Source organism: Lactuca serriola, chromosome 3, assembly GCF_051521515.1.
Source record: "Lactuca serriola cultivar US96UC23 chromosome 3, Lser_US96UC23_V15, whole genome shotgun sequence".
In the NCBI taxonomy this organism is placed as follows: domain Eukaryota; kingdom Viridiplantae; phylum Streptophyta; class Magnoliopsida; order Asterales; family Asteraceae; genus Lactuca; species Lactuca serriola.
The window spans coordinates 12,073,116-12,086,437 of NC_136410.1; the positions used below are offsets into that span (position 1 = coordinate 12,073,116).

The window sequence follows — 13,322 nt, forward strand, 5'->3', positions numbered from 1 at the left end:
TCATAAATTCCTAGTAAAAATCATAAGGGTTGTTGTAAAATTAATACCACACAAACATCTTTTATTGATCGAAGACAATCTGAAACAAGCAAGCAAATTGGCAAAAAGATGCAAAGTAAAGAGAAATTGGACGGAATAATGATGGTCCCATTTCTAGAGGGAGAGATGAGATAGGTGTGGGATAGTGCTTTAAAGGTGTCTTAATTAGAATTAATTGGAAATATAGGACCACCCATCCAAATTCATGACCCTCTTCACAATGCAACTCAAATTTCTCCATTTTAAAGCTATGTTTCTATCGACACTTGTACATTATGCAGTAAAACTTGTAAATTATTCTGTGTTTTAAAAAAATATATATATAATCATTAATTTACAATTTTAAATGCATACCGTACCAATCATTTTGAATAGGGTGGATATTGATAATAGATCGGCCTACTCCAACCCCTAAACATTTTACCCTTCGGCATGTACAAAAAGTGAAAATTCAAAAGTACCATAGAGAGGTTGGTGTACAAGTTTTACCGCATAGAGAGATGCTATGAAGATGATTAAATATTGTTTTTCTATTGAGAGACAAATATTCTTTAAAATTTAATTTTATATTAAAATATTTAGGCTTATTTATGAATTGCCTAAAAAAGAGGATAACTAAATGACATCTTAATTCTACAAGCATACAATAATGCCTGCACTAATCATAACATTATTAAGTGCATCTTTTTCTTAATAATTAATGATGATATGTAATTTTTGACCAATTAGCTTAGGTTTAAAAATGGGAGAGAGTGACATATAAAATTTATGTACTTCTTTTCGATCTTTTGATCAGAAAATTGAAGCCCCACCCATCCCATACCATGATCAGATTAAACTCCCTCTGCAAAAAGACTGGTTTCAAACTCTTGATTGACTTATGTTTCTCGATATTTGTGCACAAAACAAATCTTTATGATGCATGTGGGTGGGTCGTACATGTGTGTGTATATATAGGTTGTACTTTGTGTTTATTTTCTAGTATATTTTATGTATAGTATGTTCCAAGCGTTCATGTAAGCATGTCATATGGCGGCTTATAGCATCGTCATTCATTATATGTATACTTTGAATTTATGTTTTATAAACTGTTGCACCCTTTTGTACAAAAAAATAATAATAATAAGACCAGCTGTAAATTTAATATATTCATTAATTACTTCTTTTTTAAAGTTATAATATATTTATTTCTTTAGGTTTTTGTATTTTATGTAGTGTTGGTTTCGATAAATTCTAACAATTTAATTGAACGTGTATTTGTTTGCGTACCATTCTTGACTTTACAAAACGCTTGCCACTCGTATATTGGTGAATAGTGATAGTGATAATAATGATTTTATTTTATAGGTTTTCTTTAAATTTTATTTTGTTAGATGATATATAATCTAAGGGCAAGGCATTGGTGATTTGTTTGAAATGGAGAGACCAATATATACTTTAGTATAATATATCGAGATATATTATATTATTACATAGACACATTTGTAGTTTGTAAAATAATTTTAAATGATTTATTGGTAACAACTTTTCATTGTTTATTATATTTTCATTCAAGACAAAAATAATATTTATCAATTAATTTAACATTAAAATCTAACTCATTCAACTTAAAAAAGTAATTTGTAAGAAGGTGGGGGAGATTTAATTGTTATTTTATGTGAAAAATATAATAAAAATTTGCATATTTTGACTTATATATAAATTGTCTCCTTCTCTTTCGAAACAGTTACTAATTTAGGTTGTAAAAACATAACACCTTTAATTTAACAATTATCATAAATTTCTTTCAATTCTGTAATTGTTTATGAACAATCTAAAGTTTATACATAATATCATATACTATATATTTAGTAAATTATCGTACGTGCTAAATTAACCGTTGGGTGTACGCGATTTCTTTAATTGAGATCGAGGATGATAATTTTATCATTTTCTAGGAAGTCTTTTCTGGACTATATTAGATACATATATTTATTTATTTGTATGTATATATGTGTTATGTATTGGTGATTAATTTCATGAGGGGTAATCATTATCATCAATCCATCATATCATCAAACACCCCTACCCCCACCCCCCCCACCTTTTCTCTACCACTATTTCAGAGAGGGATATCTCATCACGTATATCTCTGTGTGCTTAATTACCTTTTTCCTAGGTTTTGGGTTTCATGGCATCACTCTCCTTTCACATGTTTTGCTTTTCAACACACCACCAAATTACATAAATACATAAAGGGTCTCCACTCCCCCACAGCCACTCCCCTTCTGCCCTCACCACCACCACCGCCACCGCCTCCGCCTCCACCTCCGCCCCCGATAGTTCATCAGCTCTATCTGATCATTTTTTGTTAGGTTTTGGCTTTCAAGGTCCACTGATCTCCCTTCGATCACATGTTTTGCTTTTCAACATAACACCAAATTTCATAAATACATAAAGGGTCTCTACCTTATCCACCTCCACCCGCGGTTGAGCTCCCTATTTCATGTTCTTGATATTTTAGGTTTTTTTTAGTCAGGAAGAAGCAAGAAAATTTGGATAAAGATTAAAAAAAAAAAAAAAAAAAAAAGATTCTCTTTTTAAATCTTTTTGGAGATTATTTCATCGTACGTTGTCGTGATTTTATGATGAGTTGAAATGGTTGAAGAACAGAAGATCATAAGAAGGAGCAATATGATGGTGGGAACTGCCACAGGGTTTGATCCTTATGTTAACGCATCAAGTAACCCTAACGACTTCTTTAACTTTGAGCAACACAACTCAGCGAGTCACAACTCAGATCTCTTCTGGAAACCCTCTTCTCCTTCATCTTCTTCCAAACCCATGATGACCACCGGCGTCGGCGCCGGAGATTTCTGTCACTTTGACGAATCAACTCTCCAGAGATGTGTTCTGATCCCATGTGAACCAAATGAAAGACCAAGTCAAGGTCTTTCTCTTTCTCTCTCTTCGACCAATCCTTCCACCATTGGAATTCAACCATTTGAGCTTGTAAGACAACCACCACAAGATCAGCATCATCATCACCAGGGGTATTTTGGGAAGCCTATGAATATGCATGAGCAACATGACATGATGACAGATAATCAAGATGAGTTTTTGAGAAAATCAGAAAATATTATTATCAACATGGCTTCAGGTGGTGCTCAACAGTACAACATAAGAAGCTCAAGGTACTTGGTACCTGCACAAGATCTTCTCACTGAGTTCTGCAATCTTGGAACAAAGCACAACGATCATTCAAAAAAGACAAAGGCTCAAAGAACCGGTCATGAATGGCAAGATCAGGATAATTTGAATAATATTAATGCTAGTTCTTCAAAAAATAAACCTTTAAATTCCCTTGAATTCTTGGAATTGCAAAAAAGAAAATCGAAGCTCCTTCAAATGCTAGAAGAGGTATAAATTTCTTCATTTTAATCACCAAATTCAGTATAATACAAATTACTGGAGTAGTTTAATTTGATCTTGTCTTCTTTTAAAGATCCTTCCTTTTCTTTTTTTTTCTTTAGTCTGAAAGATTAAAGATTCATTTTTAGTCGAAAGTTCTTATCTTTATATATGATTTTCAACTAATTGAGTGACTGCTAGTCTTTCCATTAATGCCCACATGGTGACAAGTTTGCTGCTTCATTTAATTCCAAAACCCCTATTCTTGTTGAATGTTTGTTTCTTAAAAATTGATCTATGATATTAATACATTTACATATGAGCTAAAAAAAATAAAAACATGGTTTATATTCGTCGTTATTGTTTGAAACAGGTGGACAGAAAATACCATAATTACTGTGATCAAATGAAGGCAGTGGTTTCCTCATTTGAAGCAGTGGTTGGTAATGGTGCAGCAAAAGTTTATTCAGCTTTGGCTTCAAAGGCAATGTCAAGACATTTTAGGTGTTTGAGAGATGGAATTGTAAGTCAGATCAAGGTGACGAAGAAGGCAATGGGAGAAAAAGACATTTCTGCCCCTGGTGCAACGAGAGGGGAGACTCCCAGACTAAGGCTTCTTGATCAAACACTGAGGCAACAACGGGCTTTTCAACAGATGACGATGATGGATAGCCATCCATGGCGTCCTCAACGTGGGTTGCCTGAGCGATCTGTATCCATTCTTCGTGCTTGGCTCTTTGAACACTTCCTCCACCCGTAAGCCATCTCTCTCGATCCAATGATCTTGAGAAATTTCGTTTTTTTAAGATCCAAAAATACAAAACTAACAAGTTTTTTGTAGGGTTAGTTCATAATTTGGACCCAGTAATTAAATTAATTCTTGAGGAATGATCGTCACAACAACGTACAGATCGATGTTCTTGAAGGCTTAATGTTTATGTTTGTTTTGCTTGAAATATAAAAATTAGTAAAAGTATTTCCATTACAATCTCTCCTACTCAATCATTAGTTTCATCTATCCCCATTTTGATGCCCATATTAATCTTTTGTCATATTATCCCACAAATATTTTTTTATTTATATATTTCTTCTCTTGGGGCCTTCTTCTTATGTTTTCTTGTGGATTTGATAATATTCCAATACATCTTTTAATTTCTTATAGGGACCATATATGTGCCCTTTCTTTAGTCTCATCCACAAAATATAGTTTTCTTTTAATTCTTTTCTAGCATTAACTGATAAAAAAAATATTTTCAAAAGCTATATAAATAAAACATATAGATGTACCATGTTACATTTGAAAAACTTTGTACCCCATATATTTAATTATATTAACTTATTATATATATACTATATATATGATCATGATACTCAACTATTGGTTACCCGAAAAATTGCAGGTACCCTAGTGATGTCGATAAACACATTCTAGCCAGACAAACCGGTCTTTCAAGAAGCCAAGTATGTCCATATCGATCTCTTGGTTTCACATTTAATTAATTCACGTTTTTACATTAAAAAAGACATAGTGTTACAAAATTTCATATACGTACCAACATATATACTTGCCTTACATTATAAAGATATTGTTTTCTAACCACTTTAATTACTCTATGCTTTTAATTACTTGAGCATAGGTATCAAATTGGTTCATTAATGCAAGGGTTAGATTATGGAAGCCCATGGTGGAGGAGATGTACGTGGAAGAAACGAAAGAAAATGATCACGGAAACATTGAAGGTGTCTCAGCCATTGATGAAAACACCGGAATCCCACAAATGGAGCAAAAACCGACGGTTGATCAGCTCATCCGGAGAGATTCTGAGTGTCTTTCTTCCATCATCAACCACCACGACCACCATACAACGAAAACCCTTGATCATGACTTCCACCAGGGTTTTGCAAGGGTCTCAGCTGATTCTTTCGGTGCAGTAGAGCTAGACTTTTCAGCATACAATCACAGTTTTGGTGGTAGCGGTGGAGCTGGTGGTAGTGGTGGTGGAGGGGTTTCTTTGACATTAGGGTTACAACAACATGCCGGTGGTGGTGGTGGTGGTGGTGGCGGCGGCGGCGGCAGTGGTGGGGTGTCCCTTCTTTACCCTAGAGATCATATGGAAGATTGCCAAACTGCAGTACAATATTCTTCTCTTTTGGAAGGTGATCAAGGACAGAACTTGCCTTATAGGAATTTGATGGGGGCACAACTACTCCATGATTTGGCTGGTTAGGAAAATATTTATATTTTCTTTTACATAAATTTAAAAGGAAAATGAATACGGGGATTGTCTGTGTAATTAAATTTTAGGTAAAGGTTATACTTGATTGGGGTTTAGGTAAGTAATTTACCATCAAAGTTTCAAACTTTTGTTGATTGAAAGGGTATTCTTCACTTTGCATTTACCTTAAAATATTTGGCTGTCAAAAGTCAGTGATCATGCAAGAATATACGGCTTCCTCTGTTACTTTTAGGCTTCCAGATTCCCCTAGTAAATAGTTATTTATGTATGGGTACTCAAAACTTACAATTAAATATTAAGAAAAAAAATGATAAAACTATTTCACTTTGCATTAAATATATGAGAAAAGTTGATACCTATTTTTTTTAAGAAAAAATTGTAAGAATAGTTCATATGTCAAAGTTTTTATGTTTGGACAAAAATGTTTGGAGTAGTACCATGGTCTAAAAGTTTTATTTTTTTTTTTGTGAGTTTGATGCAATTTGGTTTGAATTTTTTATAAAAGAAATTAAATACTCTTATAAATAAAAGAAATTTTAAAAAACAAAATAAATCTCTCTCTCTCTCAACAATTAAAAAAAATAAAACTAAAATACCCCCTTTCGTTCTTCCCCGTCTCTCTTCTTCTCTTACAACAAAACAGAGACAGTATTTAGATGCCTCTCATCGGAAACCAACGCATTATCGGAGTCGCCACCTTCACCATACCCTTTATCTCTTGCCGAAAAAACTAGCTTATGTTTTCGTTGGAAATGGAAAGAGGGTTTTGGAGGGCGGATCTCTCTCTCTCTCTCTCTCTCTCTCAGATCTATGTCGTCGGAGGTAGGCTCGTAATCAGACCTCCGTCGGAAACCACTAGACCTCAGCCATAATCGGACATGAAATCTGTCGGAGACTATTTGTATCTCTCTCATCATCGATGAAACCCTTAGTAAAACCATAGCTTCTAGCGCCGCCAACCGAAGCAACTCTACAAACCCTAGTAGAAACGACGGCTTGTGATTTTTGGCACCACAATCGACAAACGCTACCATTTCAGGTCTGGTTTCAAACATCTCTGACCACCTCCCCATTATCGAATATGTAAGAGAGATGGAGAGAGAGGTGGTGTTCCACCTCAGATCTGTGAGAGAGAAGAAAAAGAAGAAAAGTTGTGTTTCAAATCCGACGAGTTTAGGGTTTAATATGTGACAAGTTAGATTGTGTTCCACCTCAGATCTTTGAATCAAATTTTAGGTTTTATGTGTGTGTGTGTGCGCGCTTAATCTATGTGTGTGTGTGTTGAATTTTTTGAAAAATCGAGTCAGGTGACGTTTAACCTCAGATCTTTGAACCTGATATGATTTTGTGTGTGTGTTCATTAAATCTAATTTTGTGTATGGTTTTTGTTTATGTGATGACTTTTTGGTGGAGATGAAGTGAAAAGTTTAGATGGAGACGGATGTGGTAGAGGGTGCTGGTGGCGAACTATGGTGGTGGTGAAGATGTTCTTGAGTGTTCTTGAATCTATGAATATGTTCTTGGGTGTTTATCAAACAAAGAGAGATAGGGGAGAGAGAGAGAGAGAGAGAGATGCATTTCTTTTTTATTTTTCTTTTAATTATAAGAGTATTTAAATAAATAAATAAAAAACTAAAAAAGCAAAAACCAATGGCAAAATCGTCTTTACAAAAATGTTCAAACCAAATTGGACCAAAATTGCAAGAAAATGAAACTTTTGGACCATTGGTGCTAGTCCAAACTTTTTTTGCCCAAACATACAAGTTTTGACATACCATAGGAACCATTCTTGCAATTTTGTCTTTTTAAATGATCAAACTTTTTTGTATTTCGTAATGGGTTAATTTGAAATCATTATTTATTGCAAAATGGATTCCTAACTAAAGATTTTTTGTTAATTTTATGATGGATTTTTTTTTTGGAAAATCTCTAGCCTAAGAGCATCTTCAATAATGTAAGTGTCATTTTTTTCTTATTATCTTATAGTTTTTGAGAAACTTGTTATAATTAGAGATAAAAGTTTTCTTAAAGCTCACTCCAGCCACTTTAGGCTTGATGGAGTGACTCAGCAACACCATGTCGGGTGCTAGACATGTTGAGGTTTTGTCCCATTCTCGTCAAGAATTTGTCGGTTCTCTATCCTCGATAAAAATAGGTTGTAGGTTTGGTTGAGCTTTTAGTTGATGTAGAGTTCGGTGAACAAGACACTACTCCTCAGCCTTAGGTCATCTCTAATAAGGAGTTGCACGGATGATGTGACATTAAATCAATTCAGCTTTTTCGTTGTGAAGCTTCCACCTAAGCATATAATTAAATCGTTCAATGATATTTATATTTAGAAAATAATTATTTAATTTATTCTATATAACTAATATATTTATTATTTTCTAATTTATTTTATATTTAATTATTTTCTCTTTAATAATTAATTTTATGAAGTTAATTAAAATGATATATTTTAATTTTGTAAGTAAACAACATTTGTTTATAAATTATTTTTTTAATCATCTAAAACAATAAAATCTTATTTAATTCCCTTAAAATTTTAAACCGGTAACCTTTTATTATTACATTATAACCAAGTGACATTCCAAAAAATGTTCCTTAAATCATGTCGAAGAACATAATGTACTAAACTATCATTTCATTTTTAATTAATGTGGTATTTATAATTTTGAAATAGTAACTTGTAATCTTTAATTTTTGATTTTTAATTTTTAGTTAATTTTATTTTCTAGTATTATTTATAAAATATAAATATATAAAATTAGTATACTTAGTGAAATTATGATGTGGCAACCATTAAAATTTTCAAAGAGTTTCATAGAATATAGATTATAATGGTAAAGCAATGTAATAAGTGGAATGGTGATGTGACAATTGATGAAGTTAGGGTGTTTTATCCACACATGTTATGTGTGGGTAGAAGTGTGTTAAGTGTTGGTAATTGTCTTTACCTACACATAATTTAAGTGTTAATATGTGTAACACCTTGTTTCGAATCGTTCCCCTTTTGGGGATGGTGATCAGGGATTAGGTATTAGCAGGCTTCGGATCCTTGAGGAATTAAGTTTTGGACCCAGTTGGAGTTGGATAATGTAATTTGGATGTTCGGGTATTCAATTTGAGTTTTGGGGTCAAAGGGTATTTCGGTAATTTGTCAGCTCAGGCTTTTATAGAAAGTGGAGGTTCGTTCGAGATATCTTATGGCGAGTATGAGTAGATAGTAGTGTAGAGCGTTTCGTAACCTCTTCATGGATATAAGGATCGTCGGAAGGTTGCAAGGTTTAACGCAAAACTCCTTCACATCTTCATAATTTCAAGGACCATTCCCAGTTCAAGTTCCCCTCAAGAACATCTTCAAATAACCCCCAGGAAACCATTTCCTCATTTGATTTTTAGAAAGCTTTGTAAGTATTCCTTAAATTATCTAGTAATTTTATAAAATATTCTTAATAGATTAACTAAATTACACACAATATTGTGTGTAAATACTCGTAGGATACAAACACGTTTACGTACTGTAAATTAAAGAACATCGCCATCATTTCATTATCCAGCCAAGAACACACCCTGGGTGAGTTCATACCCCTATAGTTTTCACCATGAACTGGGAAGACTTAAAGATTTTGATGCTAGCAGAATACTTCCCGAGGGGCGAGGTGCAAAAGCTAGAGCAAGTAGAAATTGACAATAAAGGACTCTGATATTGCAGCCTACATTGCCAGATTTAGTGATCTAGCAGTACTATGTCCCGGGATAGTCACCCTGGAAAGTAAGAAAGTGGAACGATACATCTTGGGACTATCCCCCCAGATTCATGGAAACGTGATAGCTGCAAACCCATCTACCTTTGAGAGTGCCAAGCATCTGGAACAAACACTTGTGGATCATAGAGTCTGCCAGGGCTTCATGACAACCATTCCTGAACAACTCGAAGAAAGTGGCAACAAAAGAAGTTTTGGAATAAAAGCAAGGGCCAGTTGTCACAAGAGCCCGCGAAGAAGCAACAAACTATGGCAGTTCACACTGCTACTATTCCTGCCACTCCAGCACCCGCCAAACCATATGTCGGCACTCTCCCAAAATGCGATAAGTGCAACTTTCACCATTATGGAGCCTGTCAAGAGATGCACTGCGTTAATTGCAACAAGAAGGGTACATTGCCCGCTTCTGTAAGGCACCGACACAACAAACCACTCAAACCACTAATATCGGAGTGGGTCAGGCTGGCTACGGATGTGGTGAAATGGGACATTTCAAGAGGAATTGTCTGAAAGCGAAGAATGTCTGAGGATTGGGAAGGGTGTTAACAATAGGACAGGAGGAGGTTGTGAATGATCCTACCATGGTTACTAGTACGTTCCTCCTCAACAATTCATATGGATGCATACTTTTCAATAGTGGTGCGGAGAAAAGTTTCGAGAGCCATAAATTTAAACACTTACTTAAACAAAATCCTCAATCACTAAAAGACACATTCACCATAGAAATGGCAAACGGTAAGGCAGAAAACACTAATGATATATACATAGGATCTACCCTCACTCTAAATAACTGATCTTTACAAATCGACCTGATGCCGATCACAATAAAAAGTTTCGACGTCATCATTGGCATGGATTGGTTAAGTCCTCACCATGCCGATATCCTATGTTATGAAAAAGTGTGACATCCCCAATTTCTCGGCCAGAAAAGACCGGTTTGTTTATGCTTTATTTTAAAATCAGAGTAATCGTTTAAAGAAAACGGTTGCGGAATTTGTTCCCAAAACAAAATATTATAAAATTTATCAAAACGTTTCTCAAAGAGAATGTATTTTCATTAAATAATAAAACCTCGGGATGTCATGTTCCGATACAGACCAAAAGCATAAACAATATAAAATAGATCTTACAACAGTTATTTGTAACTACTGATCTATAATCCAAAATCTCTCATCAAGTCCACCAATTTATACTCTTGTGCAATTACCTGTAATGCAAAGAAAACTGAGTGGGTCAGGCTTGGGAGCCTGGTGAGCATGTAGGGTTTTCAACCCACAATAATACATTTATTATATTGAATTATCAAACAATCAACCCAAATACTCATTCCCATTATCTCCTTTATTTCTTAAGGATTTACCCTAAGAATCAACTATCCTTTATCCATTTATTCCTAAGGATTGACCTAAGGAATTGACACAAAGTCCACCACTGCCAAGGTCCACAAATTACGATTGGTAAACACTTAGTTCAACATACTTAACAAACACCTAGTTCTAACACTCCTAGTGAACCATTAATTCAAAACATCTGGTGAATACTTAGTTCTAAAACACTTAGTGAACACACTCAGTTCAACAACACCAAGTGAACACATCTAGTTCAAAAATACTTAATGAACACATTGAGTCCAAAAATACCAAGTGAACACATAGAGTTCGGAAATAACTAATGAACACATTGAGTCCAAACACTAAGTGAACACATAGAGTTCTAAAATACCTAATGAACACATTGAGTCCAAACACCAAGTGAACACATAGAGTTCTAAAATACATAATGAACACACTGAGTTCTAAAATACTTAATGAACACATATAGTTCAAAATACCTAATGAACACATTGAGTTCAAGGACACCAAGTGAACACATATAGTTCAAAATACCTAATGAACACATTGAGTTCAAAACACCTATTATTTCGTCTCACATCAACTATTTCATCTACCCATGTTCTACCCAACATATTTGTAGATGCAAACACATATAAAGTTTAAATCTTTTAAAACATGTTTAACACATTATTTCAACATTTATCTCAAGTAAACAAACAATGTATAAACACCTAGCACATACTTCATAGCAAATACTTCATATCTATGCGGTAGAAGAAAGTGAATATACATTCACACATATAACAACAAAATATACACATAACACGTATTTCGTATAAAATACTTCGTATTTATGCGTTAGAAGAAAGTAACCACACACTCACTTGATCAGAAGATGATCAGATAGCACTACAGCTCTAAGAGTAGTATTCTTCGGTGAAACCGGGATATCTTCAGACACCGGGTTTCTCGCGGGCAGAGCTTCGGCTCGGAAACTCTTTTCTTCTCGGGATCTTCGGGGCTTCGGGACTCGCTTCGGGTCTCGGGGTTGATACCGGGGCTTCGGGGTACTTCTGGCACACAAATCGAGGTAAAACGGGAGAGAGAAGAGAGAAAATAGCAACCCTAAACGGCTGGCCCTTCAAATCTATTTATAGGGCAAATTTGGCCCTTGCCACGTCGTGGCAACCTTGTTCCACGTCGTGGGCTTGGTCGTCACTGCATGCGTCATCCCAAGTTGCATCTGGGGGCCTCCCGGAGGTGTCAGGACACTTGCCACGTCGTGGCAACCTTGTTCCACGTCGTGGGCTCTGACAGTTTTGGGGTTTCGCGCCCCGAACTTTAGAAATTCATAACTTTCGCATACGAACTCCGTTTTCGACGTTCTTTATATCGCCGCGAAGGTGAGATTATGCTCTACAACTCTCGATTAGACTCCATTGGCTAATTTTGAATTGATTTTTAATATATTATAAGTATATTACTTATATAGTATTTTTAGTAGGCCGGGACAGGAAAACTTCGTTCGAAATTCATAACTCCTTCATCTGAACTCCGTTTTCGTCTGTCTTTTTATCGTTGGACTACTATCGAAGAAATCTTCGACTCTCGTTTAGATTACTAAGGATAGATATCTATCTACCTTAAATTCACTATTTACGTCGCGTTGGGTCGCGCTAGGTCGTGTCGGTTCTGTCGCGAAACTTCGACAGGTCATAACTTCTTCGTTATAACTCGGATTTTGGCGTTCTTTATATGCACGGAAACCTTGTGACATATACTACAACTTGGTTAAGATTAATCCTTCTAAATAATCTTCCATAAAAAAGTCATTTTGATGCTTATCGTCTCTAAATCGACTAGCCCTGATCTACGGGCGTTACAAGAAGCCATTCGCCTTAATCTTCCAAGTAGCGAAACCCTCGTCATTTATGGAAACAAACACGATATGAACCTTCAAATTATTTCTTGCGTCAAGGCTTAAAAGTATCTTCGCAAAGAATACTACGCCTTCTTAGATCATGCGATAGATAAGAAACAGGTGGTAAAAAGACATCAAGGGTATTCCCGAAGTCTATAACTTCCCCAACGTATTTCCCGAGGATCTTCCAGGAGTACCTCCCGAACGCCAAGTCGAGTTCAGAATCGACTTGATTCCCGGAGCTACCCCCGTAGCCAAATCCCCATACCGTTTAGCACCGGTAGAAATGCAGGAATTGTCCAGCCAACTGAATTAGCTGTTAATCAAAGGATTCATCAGATCGAGCTTCTCGCCTTGGGGAGCACCGGTCTTGTTTGTTAAAAAGAAGGATGGATCGTTCCGCATATGCGTAGACTATCGGGAATTAAATAAACTCACCATAAAAAATTGATACCCTTTACCTCGAATCGATGACCTCTTCGACCAATTACAAGGAGCAAGTTTCTTCTCAAAGATCGACCTAAGATCCGGATACCACCAGCTGTGAGTCCAGGAGGAAGATATTCCCAAGACCGCATTCAGAACTCGCTACAGTCGCTATGAATTCATAGTAATGCCCTTTGGATTAACAAAT

General features: G+C 35.4%; 1 protein-coding gene across 1 annotated transcript; it reads left to right on the forward strand.

Annotated features, from left to right (window-relative positions):
- Positions 1 to 2,078: 2,078 nt before the first annotated feature.
- Positions 2,079 to 5,837, forward strand: LOC145091488 (homeobox protein BEL1 homolog). Its single transcript, XM_079029222.1, has 4 exons — positions 2,079 to 3,438; positions 3,803 to 4,185; positions 4,830 to 4,890; positions 5,067 to 5,837. The coding sequence occupies exons 1-4, from the start codon at positions 2,677 to 2,679 to the stop codon at positions 5,655 to 5,657; spliced, it is 1,797 nt and encodes a 598-aa protein (XP_078885348.1). The 5' UTR covers positions 2,079 to 2,676; the 3' UTR covers positions 5,658 to 5,837.
- The last annotated feature ends 7,485 nt before the right edge of the window (positions 5,838 to 13,322 follow it).

Coding starts and splice junctions, on each gene's coding strand:
- LOC145091488 (XM_079029222.1), top strand. CDS start 2,677: ATGGTTGAAGAACAGAAGATCATAAGAAGGAGCAATATGATGGTGGGA. Junction 3,439..3,802: donor TCCTTCAAATGCTAGAAGAG/GTATAAATTTCT, acceptor TGTTTGAAACAG/GTGGACAGAAAATACCATAA. Junction 4,891..5,066: donor CCGGTCTTTCAAGAAGCCAA/GTATGTCCATAT, acceptor ACTTGAGCATAG/GTATCAAATTGGTTCATTAA.